Here is a 23,712-nt window from a genome sequence, read left to right as displayed (position 1 = left end):
AAATAAAAACTTTTTTCCACCATTTTTTACTCATGTATTTATTCTAAATTTAATCAAATCACTACATTCAGTATTTTAGATTTATTTTATATATAATATACAACAATACAATAAATACATATATATGAAAATAAACATACATAGTTTTACACAGATGCTGTTTAATCTTTTACACAATTTTATTGTATGTAAATGATTTGAACCTGCATCTACTTAACCTCATAACATTTTAGTACAAAAACTAAAATTAAATAAAAATAAGGTATCACTAAATGAAGAAAAACACATTTTTTTTTCACCGTTTTTTATTAATGAATTTATTCTAAATTTAATGAAGTCACTACATACAGTATTTTGGATTTTATATATATATAAATATATACATACATATATATATATACACACATACATACAACAATACAATAAATATATACGTAAATAGACATACATACCGTAAATAGTTTTATAATGATGCTGTTTAATCTTTTGCATGTTTTTATTTTAAGTGAATTAAATATATATGAAATTAAACATACATATAGTTTTATGACGCTTTTTAATCTTTTACATGATTTTATTGTAGTTTAATGATTTTAACCTGCATCTACTTATCAACCTTATAACATTTAAGTACAAAAACTGAACTAAAATAAAATACGATATCAGTAAATAAAAACATTTTTTTTCACCGTTTTTTATTCATGCATTTATTCTAAATTTAATGAAGTCACTACATACAGTATTTTGGATTTATTTCATATATACATATATATATACAACAATACATGGGCTCTACCGAGGATGTTGTTGTGGTTTGTGCAGCCCTTTGAGACACTAGTGATTTAGGGCTATATAAATAATCATTGATTGATTTATATATGAAAATAAACATACATATACTTTTACAACAATGCTCTGTTTAATCTTTTACGTTTTCATTGTACATACATTTATTTAACCTGCATCTACTTATCAAACTTAACATTTTAGTACAAAAACTAAAATAAAATATCAGTATAAACATACATATATAGTTTTTAATGATAGTTTGTTTAATCTTTTGCACGTTTTTATTGAAAGTAAATTCCATATATATGAAAATAAAAAGTTTGACGCTTTTTAATCTTTTACATGTTTTCATTGTATGTAAATAACTTTAACCTGCATCTACTTATCAAACTTAACATTTTAGTACAAAAACTAAAATAAAATATCAGTAAATAAAAAAAATAAAACATTTTTTTTCACCGTTCTTTACTCAAGCATTTATTCTAAATTTAATGAAGTCACTACATACAGTATTTTGGATTTATTTTATATATATACAATACGATATATATGTAAATAAACATACATATATAGTTTTTTTAATCTTTTGCACGTTTTTATTGAAAGTAAATTCCATATATATGAAAATAAAAACCTATAGTTTGACGCTTTTTAATCTTTTACATGTTTTCATTGTATGTAAATAATTTTAACCTGCATCTACTTATCAACCTTATAACATTTTAGTACAACAACTAAAATAAAATAAAAATAGGGTATCAGTAAATTAAGAAAAACACATTTTTTTACTCATGTATTTATCCTAAATTTAATCAAGTCACTACATACACTAATTTGGATGTATATATATATACACACACACACATATACATATAATATACAATACAATAAATATATATGAAAATAAACATACTTGTGTAGTTTTATAATAATGCTGTTTAATCTTTTACATGTTTTTGAACCTGCTTAACACGCCACATCAGTAACACACACTTTAATAATACAACTTCTTGAAATGTTTACTTCAAGAGATTGTGCGTTCTTATTGCAGTTTAAAATGAGAAGTCTAAAAGTAGTGTCATATTTGACCTTTAATATATAACAACACAGCAGGAAGTCTTCTCTTACTGCATCGAGGACTTTTGACCATTCGAGAGTACACGGAACACCTCTAAAGCAAATTTATTAGAACAGGGATGTTTGCAGAGTTTTATCATCAGGGGCCTCCAACGACCCGAGGAGGAAAATCTGCACCTTTTTAAAGCTTTAAAAAGTACTCTTAACTTTGTACTTGTAACTTGGTACTTAACTTTGCTACAGTCGACTCCCGGCTTCATTAAAACTGGATTCCGTAGCTCTCCATTGCTCCGTTGGCAGATGTTTTTTTTTTTTTTTTTTTTTTTTTTAAAACACCTTATGCTGCAAAAAATACAAAAAAAGACACAGCAAATATGAGAAATGACTGTGGAGCAGGATGATCTTTGAGATGTGCTGGACCTTACACGGGATATGCCACAAGTACATCTCAAAAAATGCTTTCAATTACTTCATCTGCCACTTGGGAGTGTTTAGCAGACAGTCTTCTAACACACACACACACACACACACACACACACACACACACACACACACACACGCACACACACTCTCTCTCAACACATGTCTTCAGTGGTCCAGAAGTAGTCTGTTAGCGTTAAAAGGACCAGCCTAAAGATACACACCCCGCAGACCTCCATCAGGGAATACAAAGCATTACTAAAACCACTGGTCCACCAAAAAAGGCAAACTAAACCCCCCCCCAACCCTCCCAAAAAAAAAAAAAAAAAATGAAAAGAGGCGTTTACTTTCACTGCACAACAAGCAGAAAAATACCAAGCTTTTGTGTGTGTTTGAAGTAGGATGGCGCCGTGTGCCTCTCAAACATAATCATGGTCAAAAACATCTTCCATATGTAGTGTGGTGCTAGCGAGAAGCTTCCCGGGCGCCGTAATACTGAGCTGTAGGAAGAGATTGGCCTGAAACTGAAAAGCAGCACAATGAAAACATCCCTGCTTCCATGGTCCAAAATAGAAAAAAAAAGGTCAGTAACAAGAAGTCCTTCCCCACCTCAGGTCAAATGTGAGTCTTTGTCGCTTTTGGGATGAGTCCTGGCTTCTGTCGGGGAAAAATCTTTCTTTTTGTGGGATGTTCTGGAATATTGGACAAAGTAGAACGCATGCACAGGCCTCGTGAAGGAGGGGCGGGGGGGGGTTTAGGCCAGGGCAGGGAAGGCCTCGGGGTCGTCCACGTTGGGGACGGACACGCCGCCCACCTGGTGGAACAACATGGAGATGCAGTCAAGATCGCTTTTTGCTGAGTCCACAAATCACATTATGTCACTCATTATGTCAAATAATTGACTAATATGTCCCTTATTATGTCAAATAATTGACTAATATGTCCCTTATGTCAAATAATTGACTATGTCCCTTATTATGTCAAATAATTGACTATGTCACTTATGTCAAATAATTGAATAATATGTCCCATATTATGTCAAATAATTGATTAATATGTCCCTTATGTCAAATAATTGACTAATATGTCGCTTATTTCAAATAATTGACTATGTCACTTATGTCAAATAAGTGACCAATATGTCCCTTATTATGTCAAATAATTGACTAATATGTCCCTTATGTCAAATAATTGACTAATATGTCACTTATGTCAAATGAGTGACCAATATGTCCCTTATGTCAAATAATTTACTAATATGTCCCTTATTATGTCAAATAAGTGACCAATATGTCCCTTATGTCAAATAATTGACTAATATGTCCCTTATGTCAAATAATTGACTAATATGTCCCTTATTATGTCAAATAATTGACTAATATGTCCCTTATTATGTCAAATAATTGACTAATATGTCCCTTATTATGTCAAATAATTGACTAATATGTCCCTTATTATGTCAAATAGGTGATCAATATGTCCCTTATGTCAAATAATTGACTATGTCCCTTATTATGTCAATAATTGACTAATAAGTCCCTTATGTCAAATAATTGACTAATATGTCCCTTATTATCTCAAATAATTGACTAATATGTCCCTTATGTCAAATAGGTGATCAATATGTCCCTTATGTCAAATAATTGACTATGTCCCTTATTATGTCAAATAATTGACTATGTCACTTATGTCAAATAATTGAATAATATGTCCCATATTATGTCAAATAATTGATTAATATGTCCCTTATGTCAAATAATTGACTAATATGTCCCTTATGTCAAATAATTGACTAATATGTCACTTATGTCAAATGAGTGACCAATATGTCCCTTATGTCAAATAATTTACTAATATGTCCCTTATTATGTCAAATAAGTGACCAATATGTCCCTTATGTCAAATAATTGACTAATATGTCCCTTATGTCAAATAATTGACTAATATGTCCCTTATTATGTCAAATAATTGACTAATATGTCCCTTATTATGTCAAATAATTGACTAATATGTCCCTTATTATGTCAAATAATTGACTAATATGTCCCTTATTATGTCAAATAGGTGATCAATATGTCCCTTATGTCAAATAATTGACTATGTCCCTTATTATGTCAATAATTGACTAATAAGTCCCTTATGTCAAATAATTGACTAATATGTCCCTTATTATCTCAAATAATTGACTAATATGTCCCTTATGTCAAATAGGTGATCAATATGTCCCTTATGTCAAATAATTGACTATGTCCCTTATTATGTCAAATAATTGACTATGTCACTTATGTCAAATAATTGAATAATATGTCCCATATTATGTCAAATAATTGATTAATATGTCCCTTATGTCAAATAATTGACTAATATGTCGCTTATTTCAAATAATTGACTATGTCACTTATGTCAAATAAGTGACCAATATGTCCCTTATTATGTCAAATAATTGACTAATATGTCCCTTATGTCAAATAATTGACTAATATGTCACTTATGTCAAATGAGTGACCAATATGTCCCTTATGTCAAATAATTTACTAATATGTCCCTTATTATGTCAAATAAGTGACCAATATGTCCCTTATGTCAAATAATTGACTAATATGTCCCTTATGTCAAATAATTGACTAATATGTCCCTTATTATGTCAAATAATTGACTAATATGTCCCTTATTATGTCAAATAATTGACTAATATGTCCCTTATTATGTCAAATAATTGACTAATATGTCCCTTATTATGTCAAATAGGTGATCAATATGTCCCTTATGTCAAATAATTGACTATGTCCCTTATTATGTCAATAATTGACTAATAAGTCCCTTATGTCAAATAATTGACTAATATGTCCCTTATTATCTCAAATAATTGACTAATATGTCCCTTATGTCAAATAGGTGATCAATATGTCCCTTATGTCAAATAATTGACTAATATGTCCCTTATGTCAAATAGGTGACCAATATGTCCCTTATGTCAAATAATTGACTAATATGTCCCTTATTATGTCAATAATTGACTAATAAGTCCCTTATGTCAAATAAGTGACTAATATGTCCCTTATTATGTCAAATAATTGACTATGTCACTTATGTCAAATAATTGACTAATATGTCCCTTATTATGTCAAATAATTGACTATGTCACTTATGTCAAATAAGTGACCAATATGTCCCATATTATGTCAAATAATTGACTATGTCCCTTATTACGTCAAATAATTGACTAATATGTCCCTTATTATGTCAAATAATTGACTAATATGTCCCTTATGTCAAATAATTGACTAATATGTCACTTATGTCAAATAAGTGAACAATGTGTCCCTTATTATGTCAAATAATTGACTAATATGTCCCTTATGTCAAATAATTGACTAATATGTCAATTATGTAAAATTGGTTAATGTGTCAGTTATTTTTTAAATATAATTGACTAATGTTATGTCAGTTTTTTAAAACAATTGTCTAATATGTCAGTTTTTATGTAAAATAATTGACTAATATGTTAATTGTTATGTAAAATAATTGGCTAGTATGTAAAACAATTCCTTACAAGCAATAACATGAATAGTTGTTTGCACACAACTAGAATGAAGTAGTAATGATTTTGAAATGAGACTATTTCTATAAACGGCACAAGCAGGGTGGGCCTCCGGGTGTCCCACAGCAGCTTTTCCACACCACTGCGTTTGTCATTCCACTGGTGTGAGCACATTTGCACCTTTGTGTGGGCCGCTACCTTTTCAGAGCGCCCGCCGCCACGCGCCGGCCTGCTGCCGCCCCCGCCGCGGCCTCCCCTCCCCCCACGGGAGCCCCCGCGTCCACGGCCCGGGCGGCCCAGGTCTCCGAAGTTGATCTCCAGCTGGGACGTGATGTCATTGGCCGGTTTGCGGAAGTGGTGGTCGGCGGACTCGTCCAGGTTGCCCTAGGGGGGCGGGGGAGAGGTTGACACGCTTTAACATTCCTGGGATGAAGTGATGGACTTTGAAAAGGTGAGGCTGCAGGCACCTTGTGGAAGAGAGGTGGAGCTTCTACTTCCGTCTCTGTGGCGTCTATCAGAGCTCCCACGGGCCTCTGGACATGACACACATCACATTGTTGTAAAGACATCATTCTTTCTGGACATGACACACATCACATTGTTGTAAAGACATCATTCTTTCTGGACATGACACACATCACATTGTTGTGAGGACATCATTCTTTCTGGACATGACACACATCACATTGTTGTGAGGACATCATTCTTTCTGGACATGACACACATCACATTGTTGTGAGGACATCATTCTTTCTGGACATGACACACATCACATTGTTGTAAGGACATCATTCTTTCTCAACTGAAGGAGTAATAATGGAAAGATGTTCGGATAATAATCATTTTATAAATGCCTTCCTCTCCAGCACCAATCCAACCTACCTTTAGAGCAAGTGTGTCAAACTCAAAATACAGACTGGGCCGAAATGTAAAATTAAACAAAGCCGCGGGCAAAGGTTGAACAAATTTACCTTTTAATAGGGACCCAAACAAGTTTTACATTGACTATTGAACAAGAAAGGCTTATATAACTTCAAAGTGACATGCAAAATCCAGTTTCTAATAAAAATAATTTAAAAATATCAATGGCATATTAAATAAAACGTAAATAAAAAATGTATTGCCTCTTTTCTATTTGCAGCCTTCTGAGGTAAAAATCCAAATAAACTTTTTCCACAGGCTAATAATGCATTTGAAAACAAAATAACAATGAATGAATGAATCAAACATTCAAGTCTTGAAGTAGCGAGATAAAGTGCATGAATAAAACCTTCATTATTGCTCAGTTTGCTACAATTATTTACTTTAACACTGAATATGGAACAAGCAACCCTTATATAACTTAATAGTGCAAAATCAACTTTCAAAAAACAAACGTATCAATTGTATATTATATACAATTTAAACATTAACTTTTTCCACAGGCTAATAAATTTAAAAATAAAATTACAACGAGGTGGGCGGGGTTGGGAGCGGTATATAGTAGCGTCCGGGAAGAGTTAGTGCTGCAAAGGGATTCTGGGTAATTGTTCTGTTGGCTTTATGTTGTGTTACGGTGCGGATGTTCTCCCAAAATGGGGTTGTCATTCTTGTTTGGTGTGGGTTCACAGTGTGGCGCATATTTGTAACAGTGTTAAAGTTGAGCATACGGCCACCCTCAGTGTGACCTGTATGGCTGTTGACCAAATATGCTTGCATTCACCTGTGTGTGTAAAAGCCACATATATGCTGATTATATGTCGGAAAAGTGGATGTGACGACAGGTTGTAGAGGACGCTAGAGGCAGTGCCGATAAGGCACGCCCCCGATATTGTCCTCCGGGTGGAAATCGGGAGATATTTGGGGGAATGGTTGCCCTGGGAGATTTACTGGTGGGGCACTGAAATTTGCAAGTCTCCCTGGAAAATCAAGAGGGTTGGTTAGTATGAGTGTTAGCGGTGTTACATCAGCACCGCCACTGTATAATGTCTATATCAGGGGCACTCACACTTTTTCTGCAGGTGAGCTACTTTTCAATTGACCAAGTCGAGGAGATCTACCTCATTCCTATTTATAATTTATATGTATTTATTTATGAAAGAGACATTTTTGTTAACAAGTTAATGGTGTTTAATGATAATACAAGCATGTTTAACACACATAGATTCCTTTCTTTCATGAAGACAAGAATATAAGTTGGTGTATTACCTGATTCTGATGACTTGCATTGATTGGAATTAGACAGTGGTGCTGATAACGTCCGCATTTTCAAATGGAGGAAAAAAAAAAGTCCTCCTTTCTGTCCAATACCACATGAAAGTGGTTGGATTTGGCATCTCATTTGTCCAACTTGCATACTGTTTTTTAAACACTTTGTTATGAAAGTAGCATATGTGTGTGGCCCTTTAATGTCTGGCAGCAGGTGAGTGACGTCAGTGACTGTGCGGGTGGGCAAGCAAGTGAGAAAGCGGTCGCTGAGGGCGGGGGAGAAATACATTGGCATCAAACTCCGGAGCTTGCTAGCTTGTGCACGCTAGCTTTCTGAGACTCTTATTTTGTTAGCACAGGCAGGATGAAACAGGTCTTTTATGGTGAAGACAGGAACTGTGCAGTCGGTCTTTATAGTTTTGACAGTAGGTACGGAGTCTCTAGAAATAAAATGTGTTTCTCTGCGTCCGCCCTGTTAGTGATTTTTTTCTTAAATATGAGCTTGCAGCAGCCAGCGTCATCTCACAAGATCCTCGGGTGCCGAGAATGTCAAACAACTGACGGAAGTGAAGTCTTGGTATGATTGATGATTGCTCATTTTTATGTCTATTTTTTAATGCCTGGCTTGAGATCGACTGACACACCCTCTGAGATCGACCAGTCGATCGCGATCGACGTAATGGGCACCCCTGCTCTATATATTATAGACATGTTATATCCGTATATATAATATACTGTACACATGATAAGTATATATTCGCAGATATGTTATATTTTACATTGCTATACCTAGTCTATTTATACCTGCATTGTCCTTTAAACTCTCCATCATTGTAACTAAGCTACTGTGTTGAACAATTTCCCTTGTGGATCATTAAAGTTTGTCTAAGTCTGAGTCTAATACCGGCGGCTCAGCTCTAATGTTAATTTGATATTGCCTCAAGGGCCAAATGAAATGACGTGGCCAGTGTTTGACACCCATGCTTTAAAGGCTTATCACTCACAATCCCTGGCCCCGGTACACTGCACACCTCATCTCAGCGTTTTGCCCGAGAGTGACTAAGGTTGGCCCCTTACCAATATTTAGCTACCAAAATCTATTTCCATACTTTTCCAAATAGAGGGGACAGGCCAAAATGGCTTTACTGTAACAAAAATGTTAGTGTACATAGTTTATTATTGTCATTTAGTCCTTCAATAAAATGTTGAACATACAAGACAACTTGTCTTTCAGTAGTAAATAAATAAATAAATAAATAAATGGGTTGTACTTGTTTAGCGCTTTTCTACCTTCAAGGTACTCAAAGCGCTTTGACACTAATTCCACATTTACCCATTCACACACACATTCACACACTGATGGAGGGAGCTGCCATGCAAGGCGCCAACCAGCACCCATCAGGAGCAAGGGTGAAGTGTCTTGCTCAGGACACAACGGACGTGACGAGGTTGGTACTAGGTGGGAATTGAACCAGGGACCCTGGGGTTGCGCACGGCCACTCTTCCACTGCGCCACGTAATAGTAGTACCGTATTTTCCGCGCTATAAGCCGCACCTAAAAACCACAAATTTTCTCAAAAGCTGACAGTGCGGCTTATAACCCGGTGCGCCTTATATATGTATTAATATAAATATTTATTTTCATAAAGTTTAGGTCTCGCGACTACGGTAAACAGCCGCCATCTTTTTTCCCCGTAGAAGAGGAAGCGCTTCTTCCTCTATGGTAAGCAACCGCCAAGGTAAGCACCCGCCCACCTGGAAAGAGGAAGCGCTTCTTCTTCTACGGTACGCAACCGCCAAGGTAAGCACCCGCCCCCGTAGAAGAAGAAGCGCGCGGCTAATTCGAATCATTTCATTTGTGTGTTTCTGTAAAGACGACCACAAAATGGCGCCTATTAAGAGACACGCGTACAACGCAGAATTCAAACTCAAGGCAATAAGTCACGCAGAAGAACACGGAAATAGAGCAGCAGCGAGAGAATTCGACATAAATGAGTCAATGGTGCGTAGGTGGAGGAAGCAACAACCTGCGCCAAGTAAAGAAGACAACACAGAGTTTCCGAGGGAACAAAGCAAGATGGCAACAGTTGGAGGACAAACTCGAACAGTGGGTTGTTGAGCAGAGAGCAGCAAGCAGAAGTGTCAGTACCATCACTATTCCAATGAAGGCAACAGCGCTAGCAAGCGAACTTCACTTGGATGATTTTAAAGGTGGTGCTTCTTGGTGTTTCCGCTTCATGAAAAGACGCGATCTCTCCATCCGCACACGGACTACTATTTCACAGCAACTGCCAAAAGACTTTAAAGAAAAGCTGGCTACTTTCCGCGCATACTGTAAAAACAAGATAGCTGAAAAAAAGATCCGGCCAGAGCACATTATCAACATTGACGAGGTTCCACTGACTTTTGATATTCCTGTGAACCGCACTGTGGATAAAATGGGAGCACGCACGGTAAATATTCGCACCACAGGGAATGAGAAGTCGTCCTTCACTGTGGTTCTAGCTTGCCATGCTAATGGGCAGAAACTTCCACCCATGGTGATATTTAAAAGGAAGACCTTGCCAAAAGAAAACTTTCCAGCCGGCGTCATCATAAAAGCTAACTCGAAGGGATGGATGGATGAAGAAAAGATGAGCGAGTGGTTGAAAGAAGTTTACGTGAAGAGACCGGGTGGCTTTTTTCACGCAGCTCCGTCCCTGTTGATTTACGACTCCATGCGTGCCCACATCACAGATGGTGTCAAGAAACAAGTAAAACCCACTAATACAACACTCGCCGTCATTCCGGGTGGATTAACCAAAGAACTCCAACCACTGGATATTGGTGTCAACAGGGCATTCAAGGCTCGACTGCGAACGGTGTGGGAACAATGGATGACCGAAGGCGAACACACCTTCACTAAAACAGGGAGACAGCGCCGGACGACATACGCCAACATCTGCCAGTGGATTGTAAATGCCTGGGCAGATATATCGGTCTCAACTGTGGTCCGAGCTTTCCGGAAGGCAGGATTCATGGAACTGCCGGACAACAACAGCGACACTGACTCTGATGACTTCGACGAGACGGAGCCCGCCATTTTGGATGCCGTATTCGCCCAACTTTTTAATTCAGACACCGAAGAAGAAGAATTCGAGGGATTTATTGATGAGGAATAACTTCTGAAAGTGAGTTTTAAATGTTTATTTTGTGTGCTGTGACCTTAACGTTCGAGCAACGTTGAGTTATTGATGTTGCTATTGCTCTGCAATATTTTGAGTGTTACTATTGTGATTGCACATTTGCACATTATATTTTGAGCGTTACTATTGTGATTGCACATTTGCACATTATATTTTGAGTGTTACTATTGTTGTAATTGCACATTTGCACACTGGTTTGTATTATTAAAGTTTGACTGACCTATCTGACTGTTTTTTTGACATTCCATTTAGCGCAGCGTAGGCGCGGCTTATGACCCAGTGCGGCTAATAGGTTTACAAAGTTTTAAAATATGTCATTCATTAAAGGTGCGGCTTATAACACAGGGCGGCTTATAGCGCGGAAAATACGGTAAGTAAACAAACAAAGACTCCTAATAAGTCTGCAGTAACATATTGTGTCATTTATATTATTGGGTACACATTCTGAGGGACAAACTGTAAAAATGCATTATTAATGTACTTGTTCATTTACTGTTAATATCTGCTTATTTTCTCTTTTAACATAATGAGAGGAGTTAGCTTTTTTTCAACTCAACAATGGCCATTTCTTCAGAATGCAAATACATATATATTAGGGGTGTTAAGAGTTAGAATGCATAAAAAAAATAATAATTAAGTGTTCTTGTCTTACACAATTGACCAAATTAAAAAGTGCAGTTAAATATCGTGCATTAGGCGATCATGACACAGTTTGGAATACTTTGCATGCATGCATTCAACTAGTGAATTGTGAATTATATTTTATATAGCGCTTTTCTCAAGTGACTCAAAGTGCTTTACATAGTGACACCCAATACCTAAGTTACATTTAAACCAGTGTGGGTGGCACGGGGAGCAGGTGGGTAAAGTGTCTTGCCCAAGGACACAACGGCAGTAACTAGGATGGCACAAGCGGGAATCGAACCTGCAACCCTCAAATTGCTGGCACGGCCACTCTACCAACCGAGCTATGCCGCCCCAACTACACCCACTTTAACTAAGTCTTACACATGTATCTTGTCTTATTTCCTTCAAGCATGACTCATCAACTTACAACCAATCCTATTTGTAGTTAACAGTGTGTCCGTACTCACATCCTCACTCTTGGACTTGTGCAGCACGTATCCTTTCTTCCACTGGCTGTCGGCGCCCTCGTTGGGCTTGCGGATGTTGAACTCCACCTTGGTGCGCTCCTTGTCCTGCATGGCCTTCCATTCGTCCAGCGTCATCTCCCGGGGGCCCTCGCTCTTCACCTCCTCCACCTCGTTCTCCCTGCGGAGCCGACACGGCGGGTTAGGCCACGGACGCGTCAAACCGCGGAGGTTTTCTACATGCTCCCTAACCTTGGCGGCCGGAAGTACACAAGACAGCAGTAGTGGGAGAGACCCCTTTACGATTTAGGACCACTACAACGTGGGGAACGTCAATCAAACACCCTGAGCTTCTCTGGCTGGACAGGAAGTGCACACTTACTTGTTCTCAGAGCCGGCAGGTGCAGCCTCCTCTCCTTCGGGGGTGGCCTCAACAGCAGGAGCCTGCTCAGCCTCACTGAAGACACAAACATCTCTTATATACCACACTACACCGGCATCCGTGGCATTTCACTGTCAGCAGGGTGTAGAATCATAGCAAGGCACCAATCACAAACACTCTTACACTGCATCCAAGTCACTGTTGACCAATCAGCACGCAGCACCACCACACTCACAGGTACCCTAACAACACTAACGAGTTCAGAGGAGGGCTGTCCCCATACCAATGTTTTGTATGTTTTACATACTTTTTTAAATAAAAAGGACCACACAAATGTCATTATTTGAACAAAACATCTTAGGGCACATTACTGCAATTTAGTCCTTAAATAAAATGTTGAATATACTAGACAACTTGTCTTTTAGTAGGAAGTAAACAAAGACTCCTAATTAGTCTGCGGTAACATATTGTGTCATTTATACACCTATTATTTACTACACATTACAAGGGACAAACTGTAAAAATGCATTATTAATCCACTTGTTCATTTACTGTTAATATCTGCTTATTTTCTCTTTTAACATGTTCTATCTACACTTCTGTTCAAATGTCATAACTTATTCTGGTCTTCAATCCAATCCAATCCACTTTATTTATATAGCACATTTAAACAACAATAACGTTTCCAAAGTGCTGCACAGCCATGTTAAAAACAATTGTAAAAAAAAAATAAATAAATAAAATTAAATTTAAAAAAAAGTATATACATATATATATTATGCTCCACCAATGACTGAATAAAAACAAAAAAGAAATAAATATAAAACCAATAAAAACAAATATGATTAAAAACTACTTTAAAGGGTAAAATCAATTAAAACATCCATCCATTTTCTACCGCTTATTCCCTTTTAAGGGTCGCGGGGGGCGCTGGCGCCTATCTCAGCTACAATCGGGCGGAAGGCGGGGTACACCCTGGACAAGTCGCCAACTCCTCGCAAGGCCAACACAGATAGACGGACAACATTCACACTCACATTCACACACTAGGGCCAATTTAGTGTTGCCAATCAACCTATCCCCAGGTGCATGTCTTTGGAAGTGGGAGGAAGCCGGAGTACCCGGAGGGAACCCACGCATTCACGGGGAGAACATGCAAACTCCACACAGAAAGATCCCGAGCCTGGATTTGAACCCAGGACTGCAGGAACTTCGTATTGTGAGGCAGACGCACTAACCCCTCTGCCACCGTGAAGCCCTCAATTAAAACAGTAAAATAGAAATCAAAGTGTATAAAAAACACAGAGTACAACAGAGAACAGAGGAGCACACAACTCACGTAGTGTTAAAAGCCAAAGAATAAAAGTGGGTCTTAAGACGAGACTTAAAACACTCCACTGTGGAAGCAGTTTGAACATGGAGGGGCAGAGTGTTCCAGAGCTTAGGGCCGACCACAGAGAAAGCCCTGTCTCCCCTGGTCTTAAGTCTGGTCTTGGGCACTACGAGCTAGAACTGGCTCTCGGACCTCAGAGCGCGCGCAGGAATGTAAATTTGGATGAGGTCCGAGATATATTGAGGTGCCAGTCCATGTAAAGATTTAAAAACAAACAGCAATGTTTTGAAATCAATTCTAAAATGAACAGGGAGCCAGTGCAAACTCTGAAGAATTGGGGTTCTATGCTGGCGTTTCCTGGCCCCTGTTAAAAGTCCTGCTGCCGCGTTCTGGACTAACTGCAACCGGGAGAGAGCTTTTTGGCTAATGCCAGCATAAAGTGCATGGCAGTAGTCCAGGCCACTTGAAATAAAAGCATGCACGACTTGTTCAAAAAGGTTAAAAGATAAAAAGGGTTTAACCTTTACTAAAAGACGAAGGTGATAAAAACACGATTTTAAAACGCCATTGACTTGTTTGTCTAGTTTAAAATGGCTGTCTATAGTGACGCCAAGGCTGGTGACTTTGGGACGCACATCATTTTGTAATGGTCCCAAGTCAGTGAGGGCCGGACCAAAAACTAAAATTTCCGTTTTTCCCTCATTCATTATTAAAAAATTCTGGGCTAACCAAGCCTTGACGTCACATAGACAGTTAAGAAGGGGTGTCATAACTTCTTTGATATTTGACATTAGCTTTGGATGATACCATACATTTAGGTATGGATCCGATACAGGATCATACATTGGTCATATTCAAAGTCCTCATGTGTCCAGGGACATATTTACTGACTTTATAAACATAATATGCATTTTAAAAAAAGGAAAAAGGTTTTGTGAGGCTAGAAATATGGATGTAATCATAGTGGAATCGACTAGATACGCTCTTGTACCTGGTATCATTACAGTGGATGTCAGGTGTAGATCCACCCATGGCATTTGTTTACATTGTGACGCCGTGTGTAGTGAAGCCGAACATTTCCAACATTTTTTTTTAGATCTTTAAGATGGAAAGTGTAGCTGTCGTCTTCAACTACACAGAGTATTTCACTTGTTGGAATCTGTGTTTTGCATGAGTTACTATGGGGGGAGGCTGATTTTTTTCATTATTATTTTATTATTACTAAGGTCATCTACTTAGTTACTATGGTCATCTACTTAGTTACTACGGTCATCTAATTAGTTACTACGGTCATCTAAGTCAGACGAGGCACCAAGCAGTGTTTCCAGCGTGTAAAATGTGGGTGTCAGAGACAGACGTGGAAGGAGATTTCTATGACAAAGTTGTAAAGCTTAGTGATATATCACATATATCAGATAGTAGATGTTTTTTGTTTTTTTTACCCTTCATGTTAATATTTTGCTGTGTTTGTTGCATTTTTGTTGATTCGCTTGTAAAATATGTGGATGGAGTCGGGGTGTGACGTTCATATGTGGTCAATATTCAGGGTTTTATCCTTCATAGTTAATATTGTAACATTCTTTATTTTCATCTACATTCTAGGTGTTTCAGTCAGTAAAAACTGTAATATTATATTCCCTTTTTAAGGCGGTCTGTCATAACGTTTTGTTGAAATAATTATGTATAAGTCATCACACAACTCTTATGCTTAAGGGCCGTTACTGTAGTTATTATCAATTGTGCTGAAGTTCTACTTTTCTATCTATGCAAAGGCACAACTTGTAATCTTGCTTTGTGAGTTGTCTCGTGTCAGCCGTTTGTTTCCAGACCCTGCCTGCTGACAGTCAACGACAGACAGAGTCTCTCAACGCAGACAAAACAGAGACCGGGCGAAATCACGGGTGTAAGTACATTTTCATTCTGAAGAAGCAGCCTCAGTGATGTTAAACCAGGGACCTCCCGCATAAATAGAGGAGCCAGTGGGACTGTACCTTAGAGCGTAGGGAAAAACTGTAACTGAGTGTGCAGCCCAATACGTCTCTCCTCATTAGCAAAATTCACCTCTGACTCGGCTTGATTCCTTCTTATTGTCTTGTTTAATAGTTTGGTGTTTGAACCTGAAACGTTTTTAGCTTTCAATCAGACATTATTGTGAGATTTTGTATTAGTGTTCCTAGTCCCCAGGCACTTTTTTTCCTCTAAATTTGGCCTCTGAGTCAAAATAATGGCCCAGGCCTGCTTTATAAGGTTATTTTCAAGTGATTTTACAGTTGTGTTGACATGATATTTACTCTCTGAGGGGATTAGAACCAGAGGAAAGGTACATTTGAAACCATAAATAGGTGGTAAAACATTTGACTGATGGTTGATATGGACCAGTATGGTGGAGTTACACTTCTGGTGTATGTTTGCAGTCATAATGGTGCGGGATCCTTCTCACCTGGCTTCCTCTTTCACGTTGCCCCAGTTGTGTGAGCCGCTGCCGCCGCGCTTCTCCTCATTTCTAGGATTCCTGGAGCCAACCACAACACCGGTTAAGTGACACACTCTCTCTCTGTGAGCCAAAGACACCACACACACACACTCACGATTTGTCACCGCTGCTGTGTCGGTCAAAGTCTCGTTTGCCGCGGGAGTCGAAGCCGTCACCTCTTCCCATGCCCCGCCCTCGTCCGCCGCGACCACCTCGGCCGCCGCGTCCTCTTGGAGGCCGCTCGCCAGAAGGCCTGAGGAGCAGGAGCGACAAGAGGAGCTCAAATCTCGCACTTGGAGACAGTAGTTTTTTCAGGACTGCAAATAATCATCAGTTAAGGAAAATATGTGATAGATTAAAATATTAATAGATTTATAATGTTCAATAAACATTATAAAAGCCAATGTCTTCACAAAACTGCTCCAATCAAGCACCGACGGAGATGTATGTAGCACTGCACTCGGCTCAAAGGAGAAAAAGAGCAAAAGGGCCCAAAGAAGACGAAAGCTGTGAAAATGTTGCGCAATCATTCCAAAATAAAAACGTCAATAAAGCGTTACATTGACGACCCAGCAGGTTAAAGAACACAGCCTTCAATATTTAACAACAGTAAAAAAAGCACAAACAAAAGTAAAAGTTTGCAGCCCTTTGAGACACTTGTGATTTAGGGCATCACATTGATTGATTGATGTTGTGCAATCATTTCAAAATGAAAACGTCAATAAAGCGTTACATTGACGACCCAGCAGGTTACAAGAACACACCCTTCAATATTTAACAACAGCAAAAAAAGCACAAAGTAAAAGTTTGCAGCCCTTTGAGACACTTGTGATTTAGGGCATCCCATTGATTGATTGATTGACATGGCAATCAACAATGTCCCCACAAAGAAGGAAGTGAAGTGAATGATATTTATGTAGCACTTTTTTCTAGTGACTCGAAGCGCTTTACATAGTGAAAGCCAATATCTAAGTTACATTTAAACCGGTGTGGGTGGATGTGACGAGGATGGCGAAAGTGGGACTTGAACCTGGAACCCTCAAGTTGCGGGCACGCACAACTGAAACAGTCTTCTGGGCCAATAGAAAGCAGGTCAGGCATTAGCACTCAAAGGAAGGCGTGAAGCTGCTACAGGAAAACCACCAACAAAACAGGAAGCGTCACCAAAATAACTGCGCGAGACAAGAACTAAAGCAACAACAAACTCAAAATAAAGCATGAAAACCTGGTGGAGTTTCATTTTTTCTAAACCTTTTCTGCTAGTGGTGGTATTTTTTTAAAGATAAATAATGTGCCTCGGCTCAAAAAGGGTTGGTGTATGTAGACCACAAGGAAGTGTTCTTAAAGGCCTACTGAAATGAGATGTTCATATTCAAACGGGGATAGCAGGTCCATTCTATGTGTCATACTTAAGGATTTAGTAGAGAACATCCACGATAAAGTTCGCAACTTTTGCTGCTGATAAAAAAAAGCCTTGCCTGTACCGGAAGTAGCAGACGATGTGCGCGTGATGTCACGGGTTGTGGAGCTCCTCACATCTGAACATTGTTTACAATCATGGCCACCAGCAGAGAGAGCGATTCGAACCGAGAAAGGGACGATTTCCCCATTAATTTGAGCGAGGATGAAAGATTCGTGGATGAGGAAAGTGAGAGTGAAGGACTATAAAAAAAAAAAAAAAAAGACTATACAGTCGGAGCGATTCAGATGTTAGACAAATTTAATAGGATAATTCTGGGAAATGCCTTATCTGCTTATTGTGTTACTAGTGTTTTAGTAAGATTATATGGTCGTACAGGTACAACCTGAAGGTCGGCCCCGCACCTTTATTCAGCACCAGTCGACGAGTGAAGGCGATGCCCATCTCTGCCCTTCGCAAGGGACCCTTTTCGAAACACGATCTTTCGAAATGATCGCTGCATAATACACTGTACTTTATGTGTGTGGTCCAATCTTGACCGCTCTGTTCCATAGTAAAGCTTCACCGTCATCTTTTGGGAATGTAAACAAGGAAACACCGGCTGTGTTTGTGTTGCTAAAGGCGCCCGCAATACACCGCTTCCCGCCTACAGCTTTCTTCTTTGATGTCTCCATTGTGCATTGAACAAATTGCAAAAGATTCTGCAACACAGATGTCCAGAACACCGTGGAATTATGCGATGAAAACGACGACTTATAGCTGGAACAAAATGTCCTGTACAATGTGTGACGTCACACACACATGCGTCATCATACCGAGACGTTTCAGCAGGATATTTCGGCGCGAAATTTAAAATAGCAATTTAGTAAAACTAAAAAGGCCGTATTGGCATGTGTTGCAATGTTTAGATTTCATAATTGATATATAAACTATCAGACTGCGTGGTCGCTAGTAGTGGCTTTCAGTAGGCCTTTAAAGTAGAAGTAAATCCTAATAGTGGTGTAGACCAGAGTTTTTCAACCTTTTTTGAGGCAAGGCACGTTTTTTATTTTATTAAAGAATACAGCTGCAGACCAGCAGAAAACATTAAAAAAATTATACACCACAAGGTCCATTTTCCATTTTCTACCGCTTATTCCCTTTCGGGGTCGCGGGGGGCGCTGGCGCCTATCTCAGCTACAATCGGGCGGAAGGCAGGGTACACCCTGGACAAGTCGCCACCTCATCGCAGGGCCAACACAGATAGACAGACAACATTCACACTCACATTCACACACTAGGGCCAATTTAGTGTTGCCAATCAACCTATCCCCAGGTGCATGTCTTTGGAAGTGGGAGGAAGCCGGAGTACCCGGAGGGAACCCACGCATTCACGGGGAGAACATGCAAACTCCACACAGAAAGATCCCGAGCCTGGATTTGAACCCAGGACTGCAGGAACTTCGTATTGTGAGGCAGACGCACTAACCCCTCTGCCACCGTGAAGCCCTCAATTAAAACAGTAAAATAGAAGGTCGTCGAGCCTTATTTTGAGTTTGTTGGTGTTTGTTTTCCTGTACTTTAGTTATTGTCTAGCGCTGTTATTTTGGTGGCTTTATCCTGTTTTGTTGGTGACTTCCTGTAGCAGTTTCATGTCTTCCTTTGAGCGCTATTCCCCCGCACCTGCTTTGTGTTAGCAAGCAAGGCTATTTACGTTGTCGCTACCTTTCTTTATGTGGACATTGTTGATTTTCACGCCACGTGCGGATTTACTTTGCGGACGCCGTAAGTTTTTGCTGTCGTCCAGCATTCTGTCTCTGTTTACTTGGTAGCCAGTTCAGTTTTACTTTTGTTTTGTGTACCTTTTCCTTCCCCTTTTGTTCATTTTTGGTTTGAGCGTTACATACCTTTTTTACCTGTACGCTGTGGTCTGCATATTGGGATCACAACAAACCGTACTCGTCTCACCCGACACATTTCGACTTTTTTTACAAAGCAATTAACTATCTGCTACCACCTGCTGACATGGAGTATTACGTGGTTACCCTGCCCAGTTCTACACAACACAGACACTAAGCAGCGGCACATTTGCGGATTATAATTATTGATTTGCGAAAAATATTTCTTGGGTGTAGACCAGTGTTTTTCAACCACTGTGATGCAGTCACAGGGGTTGAAAATATTTTTTGCAAACCAGTAATTATAGTCTGCAAATGATGTGTTGTTGTTGAATGTCAGTGTTGTCTAGAGCTCGGCAGACTAACCGTGTAATACTCTTCCATATCAGTAGGTGGCAGTCCGGTGCTAATAGCTTTGTAGATGACGGAAACAGCGGGAGGCAGGGTGCAGGTAAAAAGGTGTCTAATGCTTGAACCAAAAAGAAGAAAAAGGCATTGAAGCTTAGGGAAGGCTATGCAGAACCAAACTAAAACTGAACTGGCTGCAAAGTATACAAAAACAGAATGCTGGACGACAGCAAAGACTTACTGTGGAGCAAAACGACAAAGTACATCTGAACATGACTTGACAATCAACAATGTCCTCAGAAAGAAGGATAAAAACAACTGAAATATTCCTATTTACTAAAACAAAGTAGCTGCGGGGAATATCGCTCAAAGGAAGACATGAAACTGCTACAGGAAAATACCCCAAAAAGAGAAAAAGCCACCAAAATAGGAGCGCAAGACAATAACCAAAACACTACACACAGGAAAACAGCAAAAAAGTCCAAATAAGTCAGGGAGTGATGTGACAGGTGGTGACAGTACACCTACTTTGAGACAAGAGCTGTAGTGATGCATGCTTGGTTATGCTTTAAAGCAGGGGTAGGGAACCTATGGCTCTAGAGCCAGATGTGGCCCTTGGATAAATCTGAGCTGACACTGCTTAACACGATAAGTAATGACTAATTCCACTTGTAATCAAAATGTTAAAAATAATGTTCAAAATATTAAAACATGCTCATGCATTTGAATCCATCCATCCTTTTTTCTACCGCACTTGTTCAAGAAATTGCATGATTTATTTATCATAGTTTTTTCCGGACTTGCCCTCCTGGGGGTTTTTCAGACCACCAAACACCGACATGAAAGCCTTTTTCAGGGTTACGATATTTTATTTATTTTTCAATAAGTCTCTCAGTTTCTTTCCAGCAATTGTGTTTTTCTCTTTCGTTCTCGCTCGCGCTCTGGCTCCAGCTCCAACCCTGTCTCTCCTCCCAGCTGCTGCTTATAACAGAGCGACAGGTGATTAGATAACAAGGCCCAAGTGGGCCATCTACGCACCTGTCACTGATTTCGAGGCCGGACCTGGCACACCCAGCTTTGCTGCAGGCCCGCAGGCCACGCCCCTCCACAGTTAGTTTCAGAATATCAACGTTATTACAAAGAATACAAGACCTATTATACTCTAGTAATGGTGGTCTTACTTAAAAATGCACGCGTTTAGTTGCGTTCAGTGTTGAAAAAAAAATGATATGGCTCTTACGGAAATACATTTTGAAATATTTGGATTCTTGGCTCTCTCAGCCAAAAAGGTTCCCGACCCCTGCTTTAAAGTCATATCCAACAATTGTGACAACGACTTTTTTACAGTTAACAGAGTTTAGCTTTTTAACGATTTCTGTTGGTGGTGGTCCTCCGCATTTTTTCAACGCAAAAAAATGTGCCTTGGCTCAAAAAAGGTTGAAAAACACTGGTGTAGACCACAAGGAAGTCTTATAAAAAGTAGAAATAAATCATGATATTGGTGTAGACCACAAGGAAGTCTTCTAAAAGTGGAAGTAAATCTTAAAGGCCTACTGAAAGCCACTACTAGCGACCACGCAGTCTGATAGTTTATATATCAATGATGAAATATTAACATTGCAACACATGCTAATACCTTTTTACTTTTACTAAATTGCAATTTTAAATTTCCTGCGACGTATCCTGTTGAAAACGTCGCAGAATGATGACGCAAGTTTGTGAGGTTATTGGTTGGAGGGGACATATTAGCCCAGCACCACACACGGCTAAAAGTCGTCTCTTTTCATCGCATAATTACACAGTATTTTGGACATCTGTGTTGCTGAATCTTTTGCAATTTGTTCAATTAATAATGGAGACGTCAAAGAAGAATGCTGTTGGTGGAAAGCGGTGGATTGCAGCTGCCTTTGGCAACACAAACACAGCCGGTGTTTCTTTGATTGATGTGAAGCTTTATTATGGAACAGAGCTGTCAAGCGAACATGGTTCTCTACCACATGTCAACCAGCAAGTTTTTGGATGAGAAAATTGTGATATTAAGTCGGCTCTTACCGGAGACTTGAGCGGAGTTTGCGTCCTCCTGCAGCAGCTGTGACTTTCTTGGCTCCTCCATATGGCTTCCCTTAGAGACATTGGCGGTCACCGCAGCCCTCCGACTTTCAGGTATGACTTTATAATCTCACTAAAACACTAGTAACACAATAAGCAGATAAGGGATTTTCCAGAATTATCCTAGTAAATGTGTCTAATAACATCTGAATCGCTCCCACTGCGGTCGCCTTTTTTTTTTTCCTTTCTAGTGCTTCACTCTAAATTTCCTCATCAACGAATCTTTCATCCTCGCTCAAATTAATGGGGAAATCGTCGCTTTCTCGGTCCGAATCGCTCTCGCTTCTGGTAGCCATGATTGTAAACAATGTTCAGGTGCGAGGAGCTCCACAACCCGTGACGTCACGCGCACATCGTCTGATACTTCCGGTACAGGCAAGGCTTTTTTAATAGCGACCAAAAGTAGCAAACTTTATCGTGGATGTTCTCTACTAAATCCTTTCAGCAAAAATATGGCAATATCGCGAAATTATCAAGTATGACACATAGAATGGACCTGCTATCCCCGTTTGAATAAGAACATCTCATTTCAGTAGGCCTTTAAAGTCATATCCAACAATTTCTACAACGACTTTTTACTGTTAACCGGGTTTCGTAATTTAATGATTTCTGTTGGTGGTGTGCCTCCGCATTTTCTCAACGCAAAAACATGTGCCTTGGCTCAAAAAGGGTTAAAAACCCTGGTGTAGACCACAGGGAAGTGTTCTAAAAGTGGAAGTAAATCCTAATAGTGGTGTAGACCACGAGGAAGTGTTCTAAAAAGTACAAACCCTTTTTCCATAAGAGTTGGGAAATTGTGTTAGATGTAAATATAAACGGAATACAATGATTTGCAAATCCTTTTCAAGCCATATTCAGTTGAATATGCTACAAAGACAACATATTTGATGTTCAAACTCATAAAAAATTTTTTTGTGCAAATAATCATTAACTTTAAAATTTGATGCCAGCAACACGTGACAAAGAAGTCAGGAAAGGTGGCAATAAATACTGATAAAGTTGAGGAAGGCTCATCAAACACTTATTTGGAACATCCCACAGGTGTGCAGGCTAATTGGGAACAGGTGGGTGCCATGATTGGGTATTAAAGCTGCTTCTATGAAATGCTAAGTAATTCACAAACAAGGATGGGGTGAGGGTCACCAATTTGTAAGCAAATTGTCGAACAGTTTTAGAACAACATTTCTCAAGGAGCTATTGCAAGGAATTTAGGGATTTTACCATCTACGGTCTGTAAAATCATCAAAAGGTTCAGAGTACTGGAGAAATCACCGCACTTAAGCAATGATATTACGGACCTTTGAGCCCTCAGGCGGTACTCCATCAAAAACCGACATTGGTGTGTAAAGGATATCACCACATGGGTTCAGGAACACTTCATAAAACTACTGTCAGTAACTACAGTTGGTCGCTACATCTGTAAGTGCAAGTTAAAACTACTATGCAAAGTGAATTTATCAACAACACAGAGGAACGCTGT

General features: G+C 39.1%; 1 protein-coding gene across 2 annotated transcripts in view; it reads right to left on the bottom strand.

Annotated features, from left to right (window-relative positions):
* Window positions 1-1,702: 1,702 nt before the first annotated feature.
* Window positions 1,703-23,712, bottom strand: part of LOC133550821 (SERPINE1 mRNA-binding protein 1-like) — a 28,599-nt gene continuing 6,589 nt past the window's right edge. Inside the window, exons 3-10 of one of the 2 annotated variants that reach the window (XR_009806382.1) lie at window positions 16,594-16,731; window positions 16,446-16,517; window positions 12,673-12,747; window positions 12,294-12,471; window positions 6,295-6,360; window positions 6,026-6,211; window positions 2,896-3,100; window positions 1,703-2,810 (exon numbers count right to left, since the gene is read on the bottom strand). Coding sequence is in view for 1 of the 2 variants with exons in the window: in XM_061896879.1 (XP_061752863.1) it covers window positions 3,041-3,100; window positions 6,026-6,211; window positions 6,295-6,360; window positions 12,294-12,471; window positions 12,673-12,747; window positions 16,446-16,517; window positions 16,594-16,731 (775 nt within the window). In the remaining variant the exon portion in view is untranslated. Of the gene's footprint in view, window positions 3,101-6,025; window positions 6,212-6,294; window positions 6,361-12,293; window positions 12,472-12,672; window positions 12,748-16,445; window positions 16,518-16,593; window positions 16,732-23,712 lie in introns of both variants that reach the window. The other variant, XM_061896879.1, reaches the window with a different exon arrangement.

This window comes from Nerophis ophidion, linkage group LG04 (genome assembly GCF_033978795.1).
Source record: "Nerophis ophidion isolate RoL-2023_Sa linkage group LG04, RoL_Noph_v1.0, whole genome shotgun sequence".
In the NCBI taxonomy this organism is placed as follows: domain Eukaryota; kingdom Metazoa; phylum Chordata; class Actinopteri; order Syngnathiformes; family Syngnathidae; genus Nerophis; species Nerophis ophidion.
Note: the sequence above shows the minus strand (reverse complement) of the source record. Positions and strands in the feature narration are given on the sequence as shown.